Source organism: Heterocephalus glaber, unplaced genomic scaffold (assembly GCF_053883595.1).
Source record: "Heterocephalus glaber isolate CG9 unplaced genomic scaffold, H.glaber_assembly_v1.0 deba00001428, whole genome shotgun sequence".
In the NCBI taxonomy this organism is placed as follows: Eukaryota; Metazoa; Chordata; class Mammalia; order Rodentia; family Bathyergidae; genus Heterocephalus; species Heterocephalus glaber.
This window is the reverse complement of record NW_028258293.1, coordinates 11606027-11631125: the sequence shown is the minus strand read 5'-3', so window position 1 is coordinate 11631125 and position 25099 is coordinate 11606027. Positions and strand designations below refer to the sequence as shown.

General features: G+C 45.3%; 2 protein-coding genes across 8 annotated transcripts in view; one reads left to right on the top strand and one right to left on the bottom strand.

Annotated features, from left to right (window-relative positions):
• Positions 1 to 1612, top strand: part of Zdhhc13 (zDHHC palmitoyltransferase 13) — a 52251-nt gene extending 50639 nt beyond the window's left edge. For 3 of the 7 annotated variants that reach the window (XM_087211550.1, XM_087211549.1, XM_087211548.1), the window contains one exon: positions 319 to 638. In XM_087211550.1, the coding sequence (XP_087067676.1) occupies positions 319 to 457 (139 nt within the window). In that variant the 3' untranslated portion in view covers positions 458 to 638. Of the gene's footprint in view, positions 1 to 318 lie in introns of all 7 variants that reach the window. The other 4 variants (XR_015451417.1, XM_004851543.4, XM_004851544.4 and 1 more) reach the window with 4 other exon arrangements.
• Positions 1613 to 4432: 2820 nt separating this feature from the next.
• Positions 4433 to 24197, bottom strand: Csrp3 (cysteine and glycine rich protein 3). The gene is made up of 6 exons (XM_004851548.3): positions 24042 to 24197; positions 15050 to 15189; positions 10072 to 10240; positions 8035 to 8167; positions 6088 to 6181; positions 4433 to 4745 (listed from the first exon to the last, which is right to left on the bottom strand). Exons 2-6 carry the CDS (start codon positions 15159 to 15161, stop codon positions 4669 to 4671), a joined length of 585 nt encoding a protein of 194 aa, XP_004851605.1. The 5' UTR covers positions 15162 to 15189; positions 24042 to 24197; the 3' UTR covers positions 4433 to 4668.
• Positions 24198 to 25099: the final 902 nt, after the last annotated feature.

The window sequence follows — 25099 nt, the reverse complement described above, 5'->3', positions numbered from 1 at the left end:
TCGAAAGGAAGAAACTTAGTGATGGCAGTGACCAGTAGAGTGGGTGTGGGACTCAAAAGGAGGTGATAAAAGGCCCCTCAAGTTGCCGGGCACAAGTCAAGGAATCTCAAAGTAGGGATTCAGATTCAGAAACAGAATTGTGTTTCAGTTTTAAGGGTCCATAAGCCCAGAAAGAGTCCAGAGTACCTCAGGATTTCTGCAGGGTCATCAGAGGACATCGTCTCATAGATGCTCAGTGAATGTTTATGGTTTGAATGAAGGTTTGTGAAGAGCTACTCAGGAAGTGAAGTAAGGCTTCCTCTCTTCTTTTCTTGGCAGCCTTGGATTCAAACAGAACCTGGCAGATTTCTTTCAGTGTGGCTGCTTTGGCTTGGTGAAGCCCTGCATGGTAGATTGGACGTCCCAGTACACCATGGTCTTTCATCCAGCCAAAGAGAAGGTTCTTCGCTCCGTATGAAGAAAAGCACCTCACAACTGTCATTCTGATGTGTTTTTTGTTTATGATGGTGCCCTGCCAAGGTTTGAAAAGGAAGTGAAGTTTAGAGTTCATCTAAGCCCAAAGGAAAACAAAGGTGGTTTTATGGCCATTTGGTAAAACAGTTCTCAGTAAAGGTATATACTCTTTCAGGCTTAGAGAAATGGACTATTTCTGAATACTCTTGGCAAACACGGTAAAAAAAAAATTTTAAATAAAAAAAACTTTTATATTTTTCACAAGAATATTCAAATTAATTTTTTGGAGATAATATTCACTGCTTATGAATAAAATAGAGTATTTTCAGATACTATATTGGCTGTTTCAAAATAGTACTATTCTTTGAAATGTAATTTTTAGTAAGTTATTTGTCATTGTTATATCTATAAATATGTAAAGAATATTTAAGTAGGTATCTCTGCTTTGCTTTCACACCTAATAAAATTTTCTTTTGTAATTGAGACTTAGTTTATGTTTATATGACATAAAGAAATTTGCAGTCTCAGGAATGAATTGAGATTACTGCTAACCTCAATAAGCAAACTTTAATTTAATTTTCTGTCTTATTTAGAAATTGAACATAGGTAGTCTTAAAGAGTATTTCCTATTTTTTACTTAGTACCATCAAAATATTAGAATAGTGTGATTGTCATTACTAATTTCCTTTATTCTGGAGGAAATGCTGATTCAACTTTAACTCTTGGTATAGTATATATGTTCTTGGGCACATCACCTTCCTGCTGTGAATCCTACATTGGGTTCCCATTACCTTTGAAGTAAAAACTGTGATTTGCATCACAGCAAACCACAAGTGCTGCGACCTTGTTTCATCACAGCAAGCCCCTGAGTGCTGCGACCTTGTTTCATCTTACCAGTGTCACTCTCAACCACACTTTGTCCTCTAATTGCATTGACCTTTCAGTTCCTCAAGGATCCATTCTCCTCCCTCCTACACAGTCATTGTAGGTAAGGAAACTAAACCGAAAGGAAGTCCATATGTTCTGTAAGGTCACGTGGTTACTCAGTGGGGTTGCCACAATCGAGCACCAGTCACTTAGGCTATTGTCTGATCCATGCTCTTCATTCGATAAATATTGGAATTTCTTGAATGAAATACAAAATAAATGTTTTTAAAGCAAGGCATGATGAGATCAAAATTATGTTTGAAGACTGATTTTTAGTTAGTGGACAGAAGCACTTCCTCAGGCTATGTTCTCTCTCTCCCTTTCTCACTAACCCCAACTAAGTAAGTATCCTCAAGTTGTGGTCCACAGATCATTCAGATCAGAACCACAGGAACTAGGTGGGAATCCAGGGCTCACTTCTTTAAAATTCAAACTTTCCATCTCATACCATCCAAGTCAGTCAAAACCACTGCATCCCAGTACTTCCAATTGGCCTGTAACATGGGAAGTGCATTTCATGGATTTTTAGATTATTCTACTAACATTGAGCACCATGCTTGGTCTTACAGACCATAAAACATTTCACTGGTTATGCTCATCATGGAGGTTATAGTCGAGAGGAAGCTAATATAAATGATTCTATAATATAAGGTAAAAATACTAAAAGCCACGAAGAGGGGTACAAATAAAATCCTGTTGGAATTTAGAGGTCAGGGGAGCCTCAGTAGATATAATTAAGGAAGCATTAAGGATGATAGGATTTTCAAAGGACAGTAGTTAGACCAAATCAGTGGGCAGTGGGATAACTTGGAGCACATTTATATTTCAGGTGTTCAGTAGTCAAGAGAGTTAATGTGATGATGAATATTCCCTCGGTGTCTTTAAATAGCCACAGTCCTAGGGCTAAACACAGTATAAGGCTATTTCTTCCTCTCAGCACAGTCCATTTAGCTATTTGCAAAGATCCAAGCTCTTTCCCGACTAGAGACTCCACAATTTCCTACAGCCTCAGTTCTACTAGACCCTCTGTATCCAGAGGTGCAGAGGATGGAGACTTCTCGAGAGATCTTGGAGGCTAGAACTTCATTGTCTGGACCAGTCATGGTTGTTTTAGAGCTGTCAGTGATACACACAGCCCACTGCAGCACATGTGCCATAGGTTTGTCACCACTGTTCTAGACCCAGTCATGTGTCCCAGTCTATAGCAGAGGAGCCTGGGAAATGTAGCAGAATAGTGTGCCTGAGAAGAAACTCCATTTCACTGGACCACAAGGAGGTTCTTACTTTGTTTTGTTTTGACTTAAGTTTCTTTATTGCCCTTGTAGTGTAAGTTTCTTTATTGCGGTTGTAGTGCCTCCTTTTACATTGTAGCCAAATTTGCATTTAGTCTGGCTTACATTCTCTCCCACTTCATTCACTCAACAAATGTTTATTAAATGCTTACCATTTGTAGCCTCTGTGAATGCAAGCCTGTTGTATTGTAACAAGGAGATAAGTGGAAATTTAAAATTCTATCCAATGAGACAGGGCTTTGTTAAATATCAGTTACCGAAGTGTAGGGTGGACTTGTTCTCAGTTCAGAATGTATTTTGTAAAGGAGGTGATATCTGACCTATGACTTGATAGTTTACCAGGCTAGGGAGTTGCGGGGAGAGATGGTTAAGGTTCCATTTTCCAGGAGTAAGGTACAGTGTTAGCAGATGTGTGGTGGGGTGAGGGTACTAGGTGTTTAAGAAAGCTTCAGGTCTTTTGAGTGTGGCTTGAACTTGTGTGGAAGAGATTGTCCAAAGCTAAGTTGAAGGAGTAAGTCAGAGGTCAATTTGTTAGTCCTTACATGATAAACTGTTAGGGGCTCAATTGTGTCTCCCCACAATTCATATGTGAATTCACAATTCATCATGTGAAGTCCTAACCCCCTCAGAATGTGACTGTATTTGAAGAGAAGACATAGAAAGGCACGATTAAAGTTAAAGGAGGTCTTAGAGATGGGCCCTAATCCAGCATGATTGGTGTTGTTATTAAAGGAGGAGTTTAGCACACACACACACACACAAAGAATAGCATGCAAAGTCCAGGAGAAGACAACCATCCAAAGCCAAGGAGAGAGGCTTCAGAAGAAGCCAACTGTGCCCACCCCTTGCTGGGTATCTAACTCCAGCCAGCTAACACACATGCCAGAGAGTAAGAGCAGAGAGGATGTGTTCCGGAGATATTTTGAGATTAGAATCAGGAGGCTTGAAGATTGAGGTGAGGGAGAGGGCAGAGCTAAGGATGATTGAAGTTTTTAGCTTTGGTCTCCTGAGACTAGTAAGTGATGTGCAGCTGAAGTTCCACACAGGGCTTTGTCCAAGACAGCACATGAGCAGCACTGAATAATCCCTCCTTCTAAACACAGCCTTCCTTGGTACATAGAAAACCCCATGGTTGAGCCTAAGATTTCATCATTTTTATCAGTAGATTTTTTTTTTTGCTTTCATTTACTCCAAATAATTTAAAATTGCACCGAGATGGAAGAATTAGTGCTGCTGTTAAGAGGATCTGCGCGCCCTTGCTGCTGGAGAGGTGGAGGAAGGCATCTCTACTTGGCTGCCTTTCATTTCTGAGGCTAGCAATTTGATGGAGAAGTTTGTAAAAAATTGCTAAACCTCAGGGAATCATCCTAGAATAAAAGAAAATCATCCTCGTGTCGTCTATAATAGAGAAGCAAGTGCCACGCTTTGTTGTCATTTCTCAGTTTTCACAAAATGTATAAGATTGCAAAGCCAGTGATAGAACAAAAGGATAGACTTTGGCAGTTTTATTGTTTTTGATTTTCCTTTTAGAATTTGCTATCTTGTTCTGTATTCCCTCCCAGTCCACTGTTTCCTTCTCTGCTAGCGGTAACTGCAAAGACTCAGCTGACGATTCTGGGAGACCATCTCCTTAGCCCGTGATTTCTCCCTTCTCTTTTCCCAGCTGACATCTGAATTCATTCTCTGCAGCAAATTTTTTGAACGAGCTCTATTTTTTGAAAAATTTACTCTTAAAAGGAAAAATCCAAAGACATACAAGGTACCACTAAAACATTTATTTATTGCCTCTCCCACCCCAAGAATTGTAAATAATAAAGCATTTTCTACAGATTAATTTTCTTCCAAAGATTTTTTTTTTCCCTCACTTTGGAAAAGCGTACACCCAATTCTGAAGAGAACGTTGTCCCACTACAAACGAGGCTGCTTAGGGAAAACTTCCTCTGCGAGGGAGCGCTTGGCAACGCCTTCCGCTGTGAAGGTGAGAAGGACTCTCCTGTCACTCTTTCTTTTCCACTTGGTGTGTAAGGCCCCCAAACCCAATGCCTGTAGGGCCAAAATTTTTGGCATAACAAACTGAATGAGAGGGGGATAAAGAGAGAGAATGTTGATTAGCACCCTTGTTCAGGTCCTTGTGCATAGTCACAGTCCATTTACCTATTAAAGGCAACTTCTTCATAAAGGTATGCGTAAGTTAACGTTTAAATAAATTATATTTCTCACAGATCTGCTGATAAAAGTCTTCTCATTTGACTGGGCACAGCCTGGTTCTGGGTTGCCTACCCAGCCTGCTGCCGCCTGCCCCACATTCCAGGCGCACAAGAATGTGCCGTGCTGTCCATGCTTAAATGTCACTACTGCCTGCTCCTGGAATGCCTCTTCCCAAACCCACACTGAGCCTTCAAGCCCCAGAGGAAGCAGGTCTTCTGAGAAGCCTCCCTCAGCTGAGCTGATTGCTTTCCTCTTTGTAGGCAGCTGCACGGTGAATGTTCTTTACTGCAGCTTTCTTCACTTTGAAATGTAATTTGTTTATATGCTGATCCCACTAACTACAACAAGATTCTAGGCTTGTATGACCTGTGAATGCTGAGGACCCTCTGTCTTCTACCATCAGGAGGAGGCAACCACCTGACAGATGGTGAGTTAAGTCCCATCCTGTCTCATCATGGGAGAAGCTTTGCCAACCTATAGTCCTTATAGCATTAACAATGCTCTCTTAACCCTCTTTCCTTTGCTGCCCTGACTCCACCAAACAGAGTTAGAGATTCCTGAGCTATCATTAAGTGAGGATCGATGTTCAACAGAGCCACAGAATAGGCCCAAGGAGGCTCTGGTTGGAGACAGATTGCCTTGGCCTGAGTGTGTCCCTTTCTGCAGTATGAGGAGGGAGCTGACCCTCACTGTCTCTCCACAAGACCGGGGGATTATTTAGATAGCTAGCTGAGAGCTCCAGGAACCAAGAGGAAAGCCAGTTTTGCCTCTGTGATCACTACATAGCATGCAACATCAGAAACAGAAATGTCAGAAGGGAGGAGGAAGGGCAGAGACCGGAAGGAAGATGGAAGAAAGGAGGGAGGGTGGCGTACAGGAAGAGAGGAGAGAGACAGATATTACTGATAAACTCAAGTGTGGCCACATAGACTTCTTTCTTCAGCCACCCCAGTCTGCCACCCAGATGGATTCAGCCGGGCCAGAGACCGGACACTCTTTCTTCCCCTCTTCCACCTGGCACTCTGCCCTGCCCCACTGAGCATCTGCAAGCCCCTGGTCCCCCTGGTGGCCCAGTGGTGAGGACCAGAGCTGGGTCAGGTGATCCTCTCCATAGTTGACACAGGTAGGCCTCTAGGCAGGAACACACTTTCCCCCAAGGACCCTCCTTGGGAAATCAAGTCTCCGGAAGGTCTCCAGAACCACTCACCTTTGCAATAAAGTTCCCCGTCTTTGTCAGTGACGTTCGTGGACTCTAGGCTCTTCCCACACATGGCGCAGCGGAAGCAGGTCTTGTGCCAAGGCTGAGGAGCACAGGAGAGTTGCATATCAAGGAGATGGCAGCACATTCTGGTTTCCTTTCGAGTTTCCTAGCCAGCAGCTTACTAACAAGTGCTTTTGCCTACTTAATGGGACTCTGGCATAATCTTTCTAGGGGTTTGGAGAAGATGAGATGCAATGGCTGTGGCCGGCAGTGCTCAGAGCCCTGCAAATGGATTTGTTCTGGTGACCTACATATGGGTTCCTTCAGAAGAGGGAAGAGGCTAGAGCAGAGGGAAGGGCTCCCAAGGGACACACTGGTCAGGAAAGGACTGGGCCTGAGGCCAAAGGTCATGTTTGTGTTGAATATGAAGATAAAGAAAAGTGAAGAAGCAGGCACCCTTGTGTGTAATCAACCTTGTTTTCACTCTGTGCAATTCCCACGGCACAGAGGCGCTGGGATTATTCGGAACATCACCTCCCGCCTGCACATTATATGTCTGCAAGGCTCCGGTTGGGTTGGAGGTTCTCATAGGTGTGCGAAGGGCTGACCTTCGTATAGAGACAGCCTCTGTGCAGAAGCCTGTCCTCTCCATGCCCCTTCTTCCCTCCAGCTAGCGTTAGTAGGATTCTTCTCTTTTCTCAGCTCCAGCTCCTTTGATGAGTACCCTGACTTTGGGCCTGAAGCCAGAGCTTTTAAAACAGTGTGCATGACTGTCACAGACACTTGATGACTTTTCTGTAAGCCAGGACATTTCTAAGTGAGGCTGTCTCTTGCTGCAGTGAGGCAGTCGCTGTGTGATGACAGGAGCACATGGAGTTACATAGCAGTGACCGGTTCCCGTGGCTGACACCTTTCTGGAAGGATTGTGTACACTGATAGTTGGGGGCTTGTGTGCCTTTGTATCACTAGAGCTTTTAGCTCGATGCCTTGGTCCTAGTACTGTGATAGTGAACCTTTTAGGGCTTTCAATACCAATAGCCCACGTGTGCCATAGGTTCACCACCACTGTCCTAGTAGTTTAATGCTTGTTGCAGCAAACCACATCCGTTCTTGTTTTCCAAGGGGAATGCCAGGTGACAGTCACAGCCCAGAAAGGTGAGTGAAGATGTATGGTTAGCTACAAGGGGTGATCAAAATACACGGTGAATGTTTTAATAAAAATTTATCACAGTAAAAGATACATTGCCATTAATCTATCTCTCCTCAAACACACTTATCCCAGTGTTCTTGCCACTTTCGGAAGCAGTTCTGGAAGTCCTCTTCCATGACTGTCTTTACAAGATGTGATAAAAACAATTTCGTGGACGCTGTTGCTGTATACCACCCAACAGAAAGGCCAGCTTGTAAAAGCATTACAGCGGGTTCTCGTCCACCTTATTTACCGGATCTGGCGCTGTGCAACTTCTGGCTCTCGCCCAAAGTCAAAGTGACCATGAAAGGTAAACATTTTGAATTGATTTAGGACACTGGGTCAGCCATATAGCACAACTAAAGACTCAGGGACGAGGACTTCCAGAACTGCTTCAGGAAGTGGCAAGAACAATGGGAGAAGAGTGTTCAAAGCCAGGGGGAGGTATTTTGAGGAGGATTAATGGCAATATGTCTTTTACTATGATACATTTTTTAATGTAAACCTTAATTGTTTTTTTTTTTTTTTTTGGAACCAGGGATCGAACTCAGGACCTTGTGCTTGCAAGGCAGGCACAGTGCCGCTGAGCTAAAATCCCGGCCCTAAACATTAACCTTTTTTTATCATACCTCCTAAAGAGATTCTAGGAGCCAAGGCAAGTGAAGGGTCTGCCCCCACCTGCCAATAGTCCCAGTTCTCTCCTCCCTTCCAGCTCATCTAGTGTAGATGAGCAGATCCCATTTGGCGCCAACAGAAAGCCTCACCTTGCCACCTCCCATGATCTTCTCAGCAGCATAGACTGACTTTCCACATCGAGGGCACTTCTCTGACTCACCAAACTTCGAAGTGAACTTGGAGGGGTTGCTGGTGGTGGCTGATCGTGCCTGCTTCGGGGACCTGATGGAAGTAGACAAATGAAATGGAGACCTCTCTTGGCACGCAGTATGAGCTGCGTGACCTCAAGTGAGCTACCTGGCTTCCGGGTACCTCTGTCTCCTCATCTGGAAAGTGGAGATAATCACAGTGCCTTTCTTACAGAGCTGTTGAGAGGGCTAATTGAGGGGATGCGTGCAAAAGCACTGAGCACAGTGCCTGCCTGGCACGTGGTGGCTAATACCTGAAACAATGGGATTAAACACCTTCTGCGTTGTATAGCAAGTGTTCCATGTGTATTTGCCTGTAGTCTTATCGTTGTTCTGGTGGTGTTACTGCTATGCTTGCTTGTTTGGGTTTTTCTGAACTCTCAAAGCTCAGCAATATGTTGTCTAAACTGAGTTGTGAAAGTCCTAGGGCAAGAGGGGATGTTGATTGTTGTGCTGATGCTTTCCTTATCACAATCCAAGCTGTCCTGCATCCAAAAGTCCCTTGTCCTCATGACTGCAATGTCCCAAAGAGAGGCACAATAGCCCCCCATGTCCTTATATCTTTTGCTGCTCCCATGTATGTTCTATTGCTTGGACCTTACTACAGCCCTGTAAAGTACACCGGGATAGTTGTAGGAGAGCAGGATGGAGGATGAACCACCCAAGACCAGCCAGCTCATACCTGATGGAACTGAGATGAAACCCCAGGTCTTGGATTCTTGTCACTCTGGGCATCATCAAAAGAAAGTGAGCTTTGTTCAATTCAAGGTAGGGAATGCAAGTGGTGTATTTTGTCTTTATGAGAAGTTTCAATCCAGGCCTGGTGGTGCATTTTTATAATCCCAGCACTCTGAGAGGCTGAGGCAAGAGGGGCTCAAGTTAAAGCTCAGCCTGGCAACTCAGCAAGACCCTGTCTCAAAAATATTTTTTTTAAAAGGTGAGCTGGGGATGTGTCTTAGTGTGAAGGCCCTGCATTCAATCCCCAGTACCAGGGGGCGGGGCGGCGGAGGGGAGTCTCCAGCTGGGATGGAGTAATGAGAGAAATTAATAAAGGGAAGTTCTCTCCTTAGGACGATAATCACACATCCCTCCACTTTTCCAGGCTCTGGTAGGTTACTCCCATCTGAAGGGACCAGATGGCTCCTTAGATGTTCTAACTGCTCAGCGGGGGAGCCTCATGGGACTCTCCCAGTTGGGCAAGGCCTTTCTGGCCAGCCCCACAGCAAGGCTGAGCCCAGATACCAGCTGACCAGGCTGCAGCTGCAGGCCAGTGGCCACTACACAATCCTCAGTTCTGGGCCAGGAGATAATGTAATCACCTAGAAAGTGGGCTGAGCAAGCAGACTGGTAGGTGGAGGTGGCCGTTGTGATGTCCCATTTTTTAGGACCATGTTGGGAGAAATCCAGCAGTGTGCCAGCAACAGGTAGCCAGGCAGACTCACGGAACAATCATAATTGGTTGTTTACTCCTGAGACTCAGCCCATTCCTGTGACCCTCCCCCTGCAATGTGAACATTAGTCATCTTCCAGCAAAAGGGAAGAAATCTTTTAGCGACAAGCACACACAGAATGGCCATCCTGTCCCAGCCACATTTATGTGATTTACGCAGAAACCTTCAAAGGGGAGGAAGAAAGACTCCATGCAGTTTTGCAAAGGTCAAACAATAGAACATCTGTACATTCCCGGGTTTCTCTTGACATGCAAAGCCAGAGCCGTGGTGTAAAAGTAATTGCACTTTAGAAAGGCAGATAATTCAGAGGCCGCCTTTGGAGCGATGACACATCGTTAGAACTTGGTCAGAGTGAGTATTCCTATTGTCAGCAAGTCGACAATGGAGTCCATTTTCCCACTTCCAGAAAATGTTGCTATGGGAACGGAATGAACTGTCCGGGTAACTGGAGACTGTAACAGGGAGGGGGAGCACGGCAGTAACTCACTGTTGGAACTGCAGCCCGAGGTGCTCGCCTGTGTCCGTGCTGAGACAGCCGGCGCCTTGTCCGTACCCGATCCCCTTGGGGCCGTACCTGCGCCCGTAGCAGACCTTACAGTAGATCTCTGACTCGTGAGCTGCGACTGTAGTGCTGTCCAGAGCCTTCCTGCAGGCCACTGCAGAAAACAGAAGAGTCAGGGCTGGGCTGAAATCCTTCTCCCCTGTCCTGCATCCCCAGTGCCATTGCTCGGGGCCCAGGCCCAGAACTCAACTTTGATTCCCAACTGGAACATCCGTCTGAGTTGTAGACCTGAAGAGGGTCCCGTTTTCACAGGTGACGAAATTGGCACAGAGAGAATGGAAATGATGTTTTCAATGTACCCGCAGGAAGAGTGCAGAGGCCAACCCAGGAACCAGGCATATGGTCTCAGACCAGCTAAGAGCAATGTCCCTGGACAACAGATCACACCAGACATCATCAGGGAGTGTGTGTACGTGTGCATGTAGTGGGGTAGGGGGATTGAGACAGGAGAGGAGCTTACTTTTTCCCTAATCATACCAAAATTAGGACTGAGCACTTTCTGTACTTATCCGGGCCCTTGTAGGGCACTGGAAGGAGACAGTCAATATTGAGACCAATCTGGGTGGCCCAGTTCTGGAAGCAAGGGAGGGGCAGAAGGGACAGACCTGTCTCATACACCCCTCAGCTTTCCACTAGCTCAAGCCTTGTGGTTGCTCTGCGCCACCTCGTGTGAAGCGTCCTGGGAGATAAAACAGCCCATACCCCATTTTTCCAAAGAGAAGGTTTGTAGGAAGATGCTTGTTTTCTTGCAAACTTGAAGAAAAAATCTTTTAAAGATGTGAGTGAAAAAGTCAAATATGTTCTAATATTTAACCATATACATCACTAATATATTGATCTAGAAGTGTTACTTTTTCTTATCTCATAAAAATTCAGAAAACTATTGTATCCTGATCTCTCTTTCTCTTCCTCACTTCCAGTCACTTTGGGGGTAGCTGGCCCAGCTCTGCGGAGCTGCTTGCCTGCCCTTCTGTCTGAGTCCTTTGAGAGCAGCCCTGTTTCCCTCTTGATTAGGAGGCTGACACCCGAAAAATTGTATCTCAACAAGCAATTGTCACACTATTAGCATAACATAAGGCAGCTTTAAAATATATAAAGGATTTCCACAACTTAACAACTTGGCTGTAGTGCTTTGCAGCAATAATCCTCAAAGACTGTTTATAGGGATTGTGCTTGTAACACTGACATTATAGCCCAGGAATAGTAAAACTTACATTAAATCTATTTTCCTCTTTTTTTTTTTTAAACTAGTTCCATCAAATGATCTCTATAAGCAATCCAAGGTGGTATGAGGTAGGTTCAGGCCACCAGGCCTTCCTCAAGTGGTATTTTGTTGTTAAAAAAATAGTCATTGAATAAAGGAGTAGAAGAAACTAAATATGAGGTACAATTGGCTGGGGTTTGTTGGTTGTGGAGCCAGGGAGACTGGCACATGGAAGAGAGTTCATGCAACTATTTGGTCGGCACTGTATGGGTCACAGTTTAAATACATACGGCTTTAACACAAGGCAATTTTTTCATGAAGAATGAGGGGGGGATGGCTTATATAGGGGCCTAGGAGGTGGGGACCTGTCTGTGTTGTTGCTTTCAGCACCCTGCAAAACCACTGCTCACGTATTTGCTGGTGTAGATGTTGGAATCCAGGAGGACAAGGGTGTTTTACCTTAATATCCCCAGAACATGGCAGAGGCCCCAGAGCCAGAGTTAGTCCTTTGTAAACATTTATTGAATAAATGAATTGATGAATGAGTGCATATGTCTGGAAGTCAGTGGCTTGTCCATGATTATATAACAGTAAATTGCGGAACCATAGTTGACCTCAGATCCTTTGCCTCTTGCTGTTATGGTTTATACCTAGTTGTCCCCCCCAGAGCGTCATGTGGTCACAGGTGGGGCTTTTCAGAGGCGGCTGCATCTGGAGTGTGCGGTGCTGGGATCAAAGATGTGTGATTGTCAAGGGCTATACCTCCCCTAGGGTGGGTATCCTGCATAGAATATAAGGGACAAAGAGAGGGCTAATGTGCTTTCACCCACCTGCCTGCCATGGACTGCCTCTCCTCTGAGATGCCCCTCTGCCATGTGCCACTCTGCCTTGGAGCCAACAGACTATGGACTGAAAACCTCTATATACTGAGAGCCAAATAAACCTTTCCTCTTCTAACTTGGTGTGTCAGATATTTTGTCTCAGCAATGAGAAAAGTAACATATACACCTACTCTGCTGCTTATCCCAGCACTCTTAGGAAGCCTGTACTCTACCTCCCCTGGCCGGTTCTGTAGCCACTCCCTGACTTCTGACCCCCTTTGATACACAGGCAAAGGACAGCTGTGCTGCCCAGTACCACAGCCATTAGCCACATGATGCACTGGAAGCACAAAATGCATTTCTGATTTCAAATACTTGGTACAAACTCAAAGGAAGGTAAAATTTCCCATCTATATTTAATCTATGATTATACATTGAAATTACAGTGTTTTAGAATATTGGATTAAATGAAATATTTCAAAATTAATTCTTTCTGGGTTTTTCCTGCACACTTTTAAAACCATGCTTATTAGACATTTAAATTTATGTATATAGCTTGCATTCTGTTTCTTTTGGACAGCACTGTTACAGAGGATGAATATGGTGATAAATTATGGCTATTTATCTAGAAATCAGGAGAATATTTCCAGAGGATGAGCTAAGGTAAACCTGGCTTCTCTGAACACTATTTCTGGCAACTAAAGGTCATCCTGTGAAGATACAGAAGAATGTGCTCCTCTCCTGGGCCCTCTGTCCACCACTCCTGAAACTTACTCAGTTGCTTATCCACCTACAAGTTCTTGAAGGGATGGACCACCAAGTGTTCACGTCCCTTCTACCATGGCTCCATTGAACAGGGTATCTCCTTGCTACCTGGCAAAGGAGCCACCTACCATGGGAAGCTTGCTGTTGCCACACAGACATCAACTTTAATCAAAGGAGATGGATGCCTAGAAGGCTGGATTTCCAGACCAAGGGTCTCAGGTCAAGCCTCCTCCTTGAGCCAGACTATATGGTCAGCTTGACCATCTCCATTTTATAAATGAGGCTCACAATGGTGAAATGTTTTCCCCAGTTAAGACACCGCAGAGCCCAGACTCGAACCTTAGTTCTTTTTACTCCATGTCATGGCTCATGTCTAGGTGTCCCCCTGAAAGCCTCATGCAGTTGTAGGTGGGGCTTTTTCTGAGGTGGTTGGATCTGGAGGGTATGATTGATTCATGGTAGGGCTAGGCCTGAGGGCACTAGGGTGAAGGGCGTGAGTGCTGCCCGCCCTAGGTAGTCTGAGTGAGAGAAAAGGGGCAGGGAGAAGCTGTTAAGGTCCCTTGTTGCTTTTGCTATTTTGTGCGCCGCCATATTGTTTCTCCTCTGTGATGCCTGTTTGCCGTCCCTGCCTTGGAGTTGGCAGATTATGAACTGAAACTTCTGCAAACTGTGAGCTAAATAAATCTTTACCCCCTTTAACTCTGGGTGTCGGGTATTTTGTCTCAACAATGGGAAAAGTAACTAACACACTCCAATTCCAGCGTTCTTTCAAATCTTCTTAATTTTGACTCTTTTTCAAGACCACTAGCCATTTTTCCCCCTTTGGACAAAAGCCAGAGGGTTCTGGAATGAACTGTCTCGATAATGAATGAATTCTGGATAATTGTGATAGTACTGAATAATAATGATGAATGCAAGGACTGTGTAAGATAACTTAAAAATAATTATCTATCATGAAAACTCAAAGCATCATTAAGTCCACCAACCCAATCACTCAGAGCAGGGTTTCCTTTTTCTTCAGTGATCATTATGTTTGCTAGGGGGATAAGGATCATGCAGCTGACAAAATGTCACTATTTCTGGCAGCCTAAGGATGGAGTATCTCCTTGTTCTGACAGATGGAGCCCAGCGCTCGAAGTTCTCAGGCATGGGGTATGGTGTAGGGGGTAAGGAGCTACACAGGGAGGAGCCAGTCAAATATCCAGCAAAGCTAAGCCTTCAGCCAGAGCCACAGGAGGGAGCAGAGAAAATAAGTGGCCATTTCAAAGTCATGGAGCTAGTTTCTCCCAGAACAGAACCAACTACTAGGAAACTGCACAGTACAATCTTGTCCAAGAGAACTAGACTCGGGTCTGAAGGTACAGTCTCCTGGCTCTGCCTCAAATTCATGTGACCCAGGCTTGGAGATGAGAAATGATTTGCCGAAAGTCACATGATCACAGTGGCTCAAAGTTCCTCCAGTTTTGACATCTGTAAACCTGTGTCTAGTAACGGGTGATAAAGATTGCCTTTCTGGAGTTCCCGGTGCCCAGGCCATGAACTTTCAGAAATGGCGGAGTTACCCACTATCTGACACAGGTTCTTTCTTAGGAAAGACAAGTTACAGCTGGCTTCAGTGAAAACTGGCCCACAGGGCAACCCAGAAAGCCAAATCTACTTTGGTTCCAGATAATCACTGGCCTCCTTTCTCTGCCAAGTCACACTTTGTAAATGTCACCCCTCGGTCAAGGTTTTCACACAGAGAGCAGAGGGCAGGCCAGCTTGCCTTGGCTTTGACTGCAGGGAGATGGCCCGGGAGCTGTGTATATGGTGGAAAAAGAGCCCAGAGGATGCTGTTCCTTCTCTAGTGGGGCCCACAGATGACAGTTCTCACAAGTTCCCAGGCCTGGCTCAGGCAGACTGACCACACTATGATACCAGACATGGAGAATCGGTGGTTAAAGGAGAACCCAAGGTGCTCTCCTAACGATGCATGGTGGAGCACACCTATAATCCCAGCCCTCTGAGAAGCTGAGTTAGGAGGATCGCCAAGGATGTAGCTCACTGTGAGGGCCCCAGTACCACAAAAAAGCCCTCCGCTGAGCAGACACCCCACAGTGTCCACCCAACTCACTGCAGTGGAAGCAGGTCTTGTGGAAACTCCTGCCATTGCACTGGATTTCTTCCGCGTGGTAGACAGTCTTTTCACAGGCTCCACATTTTGCTCCTCCACCCCAGTTTGGCATCTTGAAGACTCTCTGACCAAGGTCAAGTCTAAGAGGATAGAAAGCCAATACCCTCAATTTAGGTGACATCAGAAGCGAACCTCTCCCTAGTATTCGGTGATCTGAGGACTAGAATCCAGCCTTATTTGTTCTGTGGGTCATTTATTTATTCATTCATTCATTCATTCATTCAGCAAATAGCTGTTCTGTGCATGGAGTTCAGATCCTCAGATGGCTTTGAATGGCCGCTTCACCACTTTGGGATTCGGTTTCTTTCCTGTTAAATTCCAATAACATCTGACCCTATGTACCTCGCAGCGTTCTTAGAAGGAATGGATGGCTAATTCTGTGTATCTAAAATTACATACAAATATTCCAATCATTTTTCCACCTATGATTTAAAAAATTATCTCATCAGGAGTGGGAGTCACCTTAGCAAATGATGCTAATTTACTTGTCTAGCCCATTGCCTCTCAAATCACCATGGGCCTTGCAGATTCTGGTAGACCTGGGGACAGGCAGTGTTGATGCTAACCCTTTGGGTGGTAAGTTCTTAGCTCATCACATATGATATTTTAAAAATCTCTTAGGGCCAGGGATATAGCTCAGCAGTACAGCACCTGCCTGGCAAGAGCAAGGCCCTGAGTTCAATTTCTGGTACCAAAAAAATTTTCCTATTCAGATCTATTCCTCACGTCCACACATCCTCTCTTTTAGAATGTCATTGCTCAGGCAGTGAAATGTATTGGCCCTGCACTGGGTCAGTCATCTGGAAACCTGCCTCGGGCTATCAGGGCTGTTGTCCACTTGCTGTGCTAGTGAAAGAGGTGCATAGCTTCTCGTTACCTCTTCCCCGCTCCACGATGAGAGCCATGTTCTTCCCTGTGGTCTCACAATATTGTTTGAAGGACCAAAGGACGCCATGCACAGGAAGGGAGTTGGACACAGTCCTCAGTACGGGACAGGGGCCAGCTGATGGGACCGATGCATACCCCGGACTCTTGCAACACTGTGCTGCAAGGAGCTGCCTGTGGCCACAGCCCCAAGCATGCGCTGTCTTTCCACCAGATGATTCTGTTTAAATGATACTGTACTAGCCAAAGAAGAGGACTTTAAAAAGTAAGTTTTCAGCAGGGAAGCGGAAACAAGAGGATGGCAGGTTCAAGCTCAGCCTGTACAACTTGGTGACTGAGTGAGACTCCATCTCAAAATTTAAAAACTAAAAAGGGCTGCAGATGTAGTTCAGGGCAAAGGCTCTGGGTTCAATTCCAAGAGCAACAACAAACACTGTTTCCTTTAAGTATGAATTCAAGTATTTCTTTTTCCCAGAATAGAACTGAAATAAGCTGATGCTATTCAAAGAAATTTCTGAAGTCCATCAGCCACTGAGTACCTGAGTTTTCACCAGGATCCTTTGGTTTCCAAGAAGCCTGGTGTGTCACTTTGTCACTGACACAAAGCACTACCAGGCCACTCCAAGTGGCTGATTCTGACCTTCTCCTTCCCTTTTGGGAAGCTAGTTGCCTTCTTATAATAGTTGGCGATTAACAGCAAGTCCTCCTGGGTCAACTGCTCCGGCTAGCATCTCCCAGTCTCATAACAAAGATCACTTTTGCTAAGAAACACAGACCACTGAACCTGACTCTGGGCCCCGAGGGAATGTTCCTGTCTCAGCATCTCCCAGAGTGCTCTTTTTGCTCCGAAGAGCCAGGAGGTTGGACAGGAACATTCTGCCCAATGGAGGAAGCAGGCTCTTCTAGTTAGTAAAATTTCAGAAAAGAACTTCAAAAAGGGAAACATTTAGTGCTCCTATCCCTGTAGTTCATATTGTTTAGTGTGATGGAAAAGAAATAGATTTTTCCCTGAAAGGCTTGGAGTCGAGCCTGCGTTCCTTCATTTCTTCGTTCATTCTCTCAGCCATTCGCCGTGTGTTTATGTCCTGGATGTCCTGTGTTAAGCACAGCACTACGTATTCAGGGATGGGTCAGGGAGGCAGGCTTATAAAAGTGAGTAGTTTGTGTTCCCAGCAGTGAGAAGCCACATTCTAATGAGGAAGATAGGTAGGAAGCAAAATATGTTGTGCCAGTGAAGAGTCTTGTGAGAAGCACCATGGAAACTCAAATGAGAGCACAGCGATGAGTTGTTGGAGGGTCACAGAAGAGATCACATCTGCATGGGATTTTGAAGGATGAATAGGAGTTCAGCAGATAGAGAGCATGGGAGAAGGATATTTCACGCAGAGGGAGAAAAAAAACAAGCCGAAAAGCATGGAAACATAGTTCCCTTTAAAAGAGCATAAACAGTTTTGGCTCCATTTAAACGATAGACTTTTAGGTTTAGAATACAACTTCAAGACTGTCTGATCCCTCACTTACATCTCCGGTGTGGCATAAAAAGTGAACATTTGGGGATATTTTCTTAGCTGATTTGATTTTCCCCAGGCCCATCCTTCTCTTGTGCAGGGTAATAGTCTTTTTGTTTTGTTTTGTTTTTTTAGAAAGAGCAGAATCACATAATTTTCTTCAGGTTCATTTTGATCCTTGGTTTCAACATGATATGAAATAGAGGAGAAATGTGATACATTTCAACTAGGAATGTGACAGTAGCACTTGTGAAATTAATGGAAATTGTCAATGAAAACAACCCTAGGTCAGATTTCTCATTTCTCATCTTCAGTGGAGATTTCATTGGCGTATCCTGCAGGTTGGTGGGAGACAGATTTGCCTTCTAGAGTATATAGATCCCCCCAAGAGGCATATCTTGCATATATATTCAACAATTGCCTAGACACACTTTTCAAATTGAGGATAAGATTACAGATAATACCTTCTCCACAAGCTAATATACTCTAGCAGAGCCTGCTTTAAGTGAGCATAAATATCTGACACACATACATCAAGATTTGAAACCCAAAATAGAAATCTATAAGTATTAATAGACACTCGGTTCCATTTCTAAAGATGGGACTGTAGCAATTAAACCTAAATGCAAAGAAAAAAAAGTCTCTGATATCCTCCAGCATTCACAGGTGTTCAAAGCATCCAGAATCCAAAGACATGGATTCTAACCATGACCTAATGACCTTGAACTTGAGTGAAAAATGTTGATGTCATCTCTTGAACAGGACCATTGTGAAGGTCATGGAAATACAATGGAATTTAAAGCAATACTGAGAAGCTGCTCAAAGGCAAGGCATTGTTGCCCACTTTATTTTGGGTTATTCAAACAGCATCAGTGTGCTAATTAAGTCACTGTGATTTAAAGCACATCTAGGTCCTGGCTTCCAGAGGTAACCTTTTCGGCGTCCACGATGCTTTGGAATTCCTGTGTTTCAACACTCCCAGCCCGGCTCGGAGTACATTTACCCTGGCACAGTAGCAAGGGATGGGCCATTTGTTTATTGGCGTTGCCTGGAACTGTCAGGGGTCACTGAAGGTGAGACACCAAATATAGGTTTGCCTGTCACCCGGCCCCATTTATCACCCACATCACAGTCCCTGCCATGCCGCCTGGTGCTATGTTCCTGGCCAGTCCCTAAGATAGCCGTGCTGTCTGTCAGAGATGAGCAGTGGGTAAAGTCTGAAATGGGAGACATTGGGGATTTATGATCAGGAGCTGGAATGCAGGGCCCACTGTGCCAGCATGCGTCGGGCAGGACTCCAGGGAAGGCTTCCGAAGAGGTTATACTGCCTGTGCTGCAGTGGGAGCGTGCAGTAGATGCAGGCTGGACTTCCAGTCTCTTCGTACCTCTGTAAAGCTGGGTGATCTTGAAAACCACTGAAGCTCTCTGAACCTCAGTATCCCCTCACTTTTTCAAGTGAGGACAATAGTTCTTGCTATCCCACTATTGCTATGAGAATCATTTCAGTTCAGATACTATAAGATTGCTTTGTACACAGCACTCTCTATAAAATGTAAGATCTAATTTGTCTTGCCACAACTCTAAACTGTGTTGCATCTTTCAGAATTATTTTTAATCTATATTTTGGATACATTTTTCATAATTCAATACCTTTTTCTTCTTTCCTCTTCTGTCCTTCCTTCCTTTCTTCCTTCTTTCCTTCTCTACCTCCCTCACTTTCTTTCCTTCCCCTCCCTCTGTCCAGCCTCTCTTTTCCTTCCTCCCTCCCCTAACTGTGGAGAAAGATGATATCTTAGGGCAACAGCAAGTGCAGTACAGAAAATGGTCAGTGATTTAGTTTCTTCCTGGTAGGGGTCCACTAAAGAGAAGGCTGGGGCTATAGCTCAGTGGTGGAATGCTTGCCTCCCGAGCGCAAGACCCAGGTTCAATTCCCAGTACTGGAAAAAGAAAAAAAGAAACTCATGCTAAGCAATACTACACACCTGTAATTTTAGCTACTTGTGAGGGGAGGCTGAGGCAGGAGGACCATGAGTTTGAGGCCAGCCTGTGCAACTTAGTGAGAACTTGTCTCAAAATAAGAAATATATCGAGGGCTGGGGATGTAGCTCAGTGGCAGCACATCCTTAGGTTCATCCCCAGTACCACACACACACACACACACACACACGCACACACACACGCACTCACACACACATCTGTTGGACTCAGGGACACAGATCTGACAGCACGGTGATTTCATGGCCTGGCTAATGCAATCCTATTGTCACTGAAGTTGACATGTTAGGAGCACAGCCCCGGGCCGGGCAGCGTGGCACATCACAGACCCCTCCCCTCAGCTCTTCAGTCAGATGCCATGGGGACACTGCCTTCTCAGATGGGGAGACAGTCTTGGTGAACTTACACCACTCACCTATGAGCACAGGGCTAGAATGTGTCCCCTGGTTAGACTGGAACTCTGATCTCTGACTCCAAAGCCATGTTCTCATTTTAATAGTAGCTATTGCCATTTACTATTCATCAGAAGCTTTACATTCATTATCTTTAGTATTGAGAACACTCCCAGACAGCAAATTTTGTTGTCCCCATTTTGCAGATGAGAAAACTGAACAGAGAGCTTAGGTAGCATGTTTAAGTTCACACACCTGGCGAGTGGCAGAGCTGCGGTTTGCACCCAGCCAAGCCGGTTCTATGGCTACGCTTCTCAGCACCTTATCACAACACACCGGGGAGGGACAGGTACCAACACCTCATCAAACAGACTTCCTGGCATGGGAAGTGAGATCTGACAGCTCCGATCTGTTGTCTCCAACATCCAGGGAGAGGACCAGGAATTTGATTCAGTAAAATAAAGGACTTTCTAAGAGTCGATACTGTTCAAACATGGAAAGGGCACTTCGGGAGCTTGAGAGTTCTCTGTCACTATTGATTTCAGCTCTGGTGGCCATGAGTGTCCAAGTGGCAGTGACACTGCGAAACTCCTTCAAGGGTCCTTGAAGCCCTGAGACAGATCGAAGCCTCTCTCTGCACAGGTGCTGCACCGTGGTGTCCCCTCCAGTGCTGCCTCTTCTCCTGGTTCAGGTAAGCACGATGCCACGATGTGGTGAGAGAGCATGGGCTTTGCAAAGAGATGGGCTTTGGAAAGAGTATAGATCACCAACTATTGGTCTTGGACAAGTGGCTCAAACCCTTGAGCCCAGTCCTCAGGCTTGGAAGGTCAGGATGAGAAGGCTTTTCTGGGAAGGTTGTTCTTAGGTGGAATAAGATAACAATAGCTAAGATGCTACGTATTTATGCTTAATACACAGCAGGTACTTAATAATTTTAGTTGCTTTTATCATTACTATTGATAGTGGGGGTTTTTGTTTGTTTGTTTTTTGGGGGGATAAGGTCTCCCTTTTTAGTTCAGGCTGGCCCTGAACTCACTAAGTAGTCCTGGCTGGCCTCGAAACTGCGGCGATCCTCCTGTCTCAGCTTTCTGTATGCTGGGATTAGAGCCATGTGCCACCACGCCTGCCCTGCTTCTTTTCTATGGCCCATCTGGTTCAGGCTGTCAATCAGCTGTTTCTCAGACTTCAACGTGGACCACACAGATGTGGGCAGCCTGGGAAAGAGTCAGCTTCCTCCAGTACAGCGAGCCCTCCTGGTGTCCTTGACTTCCAGTGAGGTAAGACCCTGAGCCTCTGCCCACGGGCAGCCCTGCTTCTCTTGGGCAGCTCTGGTTGTGCTCACATTGCTGCTGACGTGGGCTTTGAGGGAAGCAGCGTGCCTACCCTAGGAGGTGGCCCTGTGGCCTCCTAGGACACCCAAGGGCAATGGCTTCCTCCTCAGCCTCTGATCCCAGATGTGTACACAAAGTCCCAGTCACTGACACTTTCCACAAGCCTGGGAGGCACAGGTTTCTTATTCCCAGTAAGGAAACAAGCCCGAGTGTTAGCTCAGTCCTTTAAAATGGAGACACCGCAGACACGGCCCTTGGACCAAGGCTGTGACATGTGGTCCTGTGACGCCTTTTCTGAGATTGCCTCTGAATCGCGACCAGCTTTCTCTCTCAAATGCACTCTTTCTTCTTTCCTCATTGGCGATCGTGCCGTACCTTGGTCTAAATCCTGGCTCTGCTGCTCTCTACCCTTGTGACCCTGTGCAGTGACTACGCTCTCTCGAACACTAGTTTCTTCCTGAAGAATCACTCCTTCAGGGTTGTTGGTTTTTTTTTCACAGTGAAATAAGCTGTTACTTGTTTTGAGGTTGCCTTGGGCAGAGCGGTACCTACCAAATCAATACAGACCCCTGCTCAGAAAGAGGTCCCAGCGAGGCTCAGGAGGAAATCTTCCATCCTTCATGGCCCTTGAAACAATCACTCTCTCCTTTTCTGCTTTCCTTCCTGGGATGAATACTTGCAGTTTTTCACATTTGCAGCCTTTGCATTTCTCCTTGGCCCCGAAGTGTTACCCTCCATCCAGCACTCCCCGACATCTGAGCTGCACACTTATAATTGGAAGGCTGCCCACTTGGAGCTGCTTCCTGTGTATTATGTTCCTGTGTCCTTCCTCTTGTAAACGAAGTTAATCATCTTCTAATTCCTGCTCACCTTGCTACCCACTCTGACTTCTGGACTTTATCATTACCCGCAGCCCATCAGATGAGGCCCCGTGCTTTTTCTAAAAGACCTTGAGTATTTGTACAATTTTATGAAGCTTCCCAAGTACTGTCTTGTACTTTATCTCATTCAGTTCTCACAAATCCCTTCGAGACAAGTGGACTACTTTAATGTTACTATTCAGAAAATGGGAACTGAGAAGCTAAGTGATATTCAGAGCTAGAATTTGAACTGACTCCGTGATGGATGCTCTTTATTTTCTTCTCAAGGTTCCCAGGATTTCTGAATTTGTATTCCACCAAGACTCTGCTCTACTTCCTCTAAGAGGGTTTGCTTATTTGTCTGTTAAATGCTGCTGCTCATACCCACCTCCTTCCCCAGCTCTCTCTCACCCTTCCCAGCGTCCTCTGTCCTGACGGATGGCCTACGTGTCCCAGTGGCAGAACAGCTGTCTGCCCAGGCCTAGAGGTGCGCACCAAGCCATGAGTCAGCCACACCTCTTGCCTAAAAGCCAGGGCTCATTTCCAGTGACCACAAATGACTGAGGTTCATAAGGGAACGAAACCAAATCAGGAAGATCTCCCACATTCGCTGGGGGATTTTATGCACATTGTGCCAAATTGGAGGTGGCCACCATTGAGACTTAATCCCAAAAGTAAACCGAGGACACAGGCTGTCCCCACTTCTGCACTTCTCTTTCCATGCATGCCACCGACCCTGCATAGTGCTGCCTCTACTGCCCCGGCCCTGAAGGAGAGAGGGCTCATCCATACATGTGAAGTTGCACTGAATCGTACTGCAGTTAGAGAAGGTTTCCAGGAGGGTCACCCAGCTCCTCCTTCCTGGAGAAGCCACTGCTTGGCTCGAGGAGGAGCAGAAATTAGAGGCAGCAGCTTTGATCTTTTGGCAGCACTTCCAACCAGGCCATTGCTTCAAACCACTTCTCAGTCCCAAGCACACTTAGGCCTGTCATTCACTGAGTATGAAAAAGAAATCCTTGCCTGGAACCTACAGGAAACACTGGGAATCAGGCCTTGCCCCTGGCTGGGAATTATCCTCCCATTACACAAGAGCTATTAATGAATTTTCAACACAACAATGTCTTTTTGGGGACTAGTTTTGATTAATTTCAAATGATTAAAAGCAAGCTTGTTGTTGAACATCTTTGGGATATAAAATCTATTTTAAATTTCAGTCATTCATCCACTCCTTTTGAATAGCACAGTTCCTTATAATTTGAGGGAAAGCTATCCTCTGTAATATTGTGGCTATTACAACTGCTTTCCAACTAAGCAGCACTTTACGGTTTGGAAAAATGTCACCACATTCATATCTATCCTTGAGGAAGAGGAGATCAAGTCCCCCAGGGCCAGAGCTTTCTGACAGTCCCTCACCACTAGTTATGTGGTGCCTCTTGGACTAAAATGTAGGTCTCAACTTTGGCTTCAGCAAACTCTTTCATTATTTCCTTCTGCTTTCCTGCCATCCCAACTAAGATGATAGGAAACATTCTACCATAGAAGTGGTTTTAGACCAAAAGTAACTCCATACTCATTTCTCTCTCTCTGTGTGAGGCTCCCCTGAACTGCCACCCCTCTAACACTTTATTTATTTATTTATTTATTTATTTATGTATTTATGTATTTATTTATCAGTGTTGGGGAATCGAACCCAAGGACTCATGCATGCTAGGCAAGCACTCTGCCGCTGAATTACAGCCCCAGCCCTTGAACCCCCAAATATTAATCAGGCCTTTAAGAGTCTTTAACAACCACTAGATCTACACCCAGATCAAGCATAACTTGAGAGTTCTCACACAAAACCAGAGTGGTTACTGGTACCTGGGACGAAAACACCCTGTCACTCTGTAGGGTCCTTTAGGGTCCCTTTCAGTCACCCAGGCAGTCCACCCCAGCCCAAAGGCCAGCTTCACTCCACTCACCTGTTCTTTTGGTCTTAGTCGGCTCACTGAGTAGGGGAGGCTCTTGAACTCTTTAAATATATGGAGGCTGTCACCAGCCTTGTCCTACCAGGGGGAAGGGTAGGCGGGAGGCCAAGGGGAGGGGGTGAATAAGACATGAGTAACACAAGTGCTATCAGAGGCTGAAAATAGCCTGTGAGCAAAGCCCTGAGTTTTTTTCCCCCCATGCCAGCTGGTGGCTCTTGAAGAACAGTATCACTGAGGTTTTATTTTAATTGCCAATTTCCTATGGCACCGAGGGATCCATTTGTGGAGTCCATAATTTTTGATCAAGTGGGTGGAGCGGGAAGGAAGGTAAAGGATTGTATATCTGAAGTCATTCCTCCAGGGCCCCACTCTACTGGCTGTCCCGGACATGGACACAAGTTACCTGCGAATGAATCATGAGCCGTGTCTGGGAGCCTTCTGGAATTCTGAGACGTGGGCTACTACACTCGTGAGGAGAACTCAGAGCTAAAAATAAGAGTGATGGGGGTCTGAAGAGATATGTAACTCATCTCTTTAAGCTTGTGGGCTGGGGGAAGACAGCTAATCATCAGAAGCCTGTCACTCTATCCTAGGAAGAATAAATTTTCTCTCAAGTTTTGAGTTACTTTGTTCATTATTTTTCTTCTAAGAATCTGACCTGACAATACATCATTTTTATCTTCATAACCTTATATTTATGATAAGTCTTGGAAAGTTCCTGTAGACACACGTTATCTTTGGAGATCTAATTTCTTTCTTTCTTTTTTGGCCTGGAATGCACATGGTTTGGCTTTGATCAAGAATCATGGATCCATATGAATCACAGAATTTAAGAGCTGACAATAAGTTCAGAGATTTAAAGGTCAATTCTTCATGCAATGGATGGGAAAACTGAAGCATCTAACCCAGACAATGGCAGGGCCTAGATTGGAATTCATGTCATTTGTTCCTCAGGTTCAGGCACTTTCCTGTTGATCTGGAGGCTGAGGTTAGGTGTGCTTAGCCTCCATTAAAGAGGTTCATGTAATGTAGCCCTTCAAATCTGACCTATT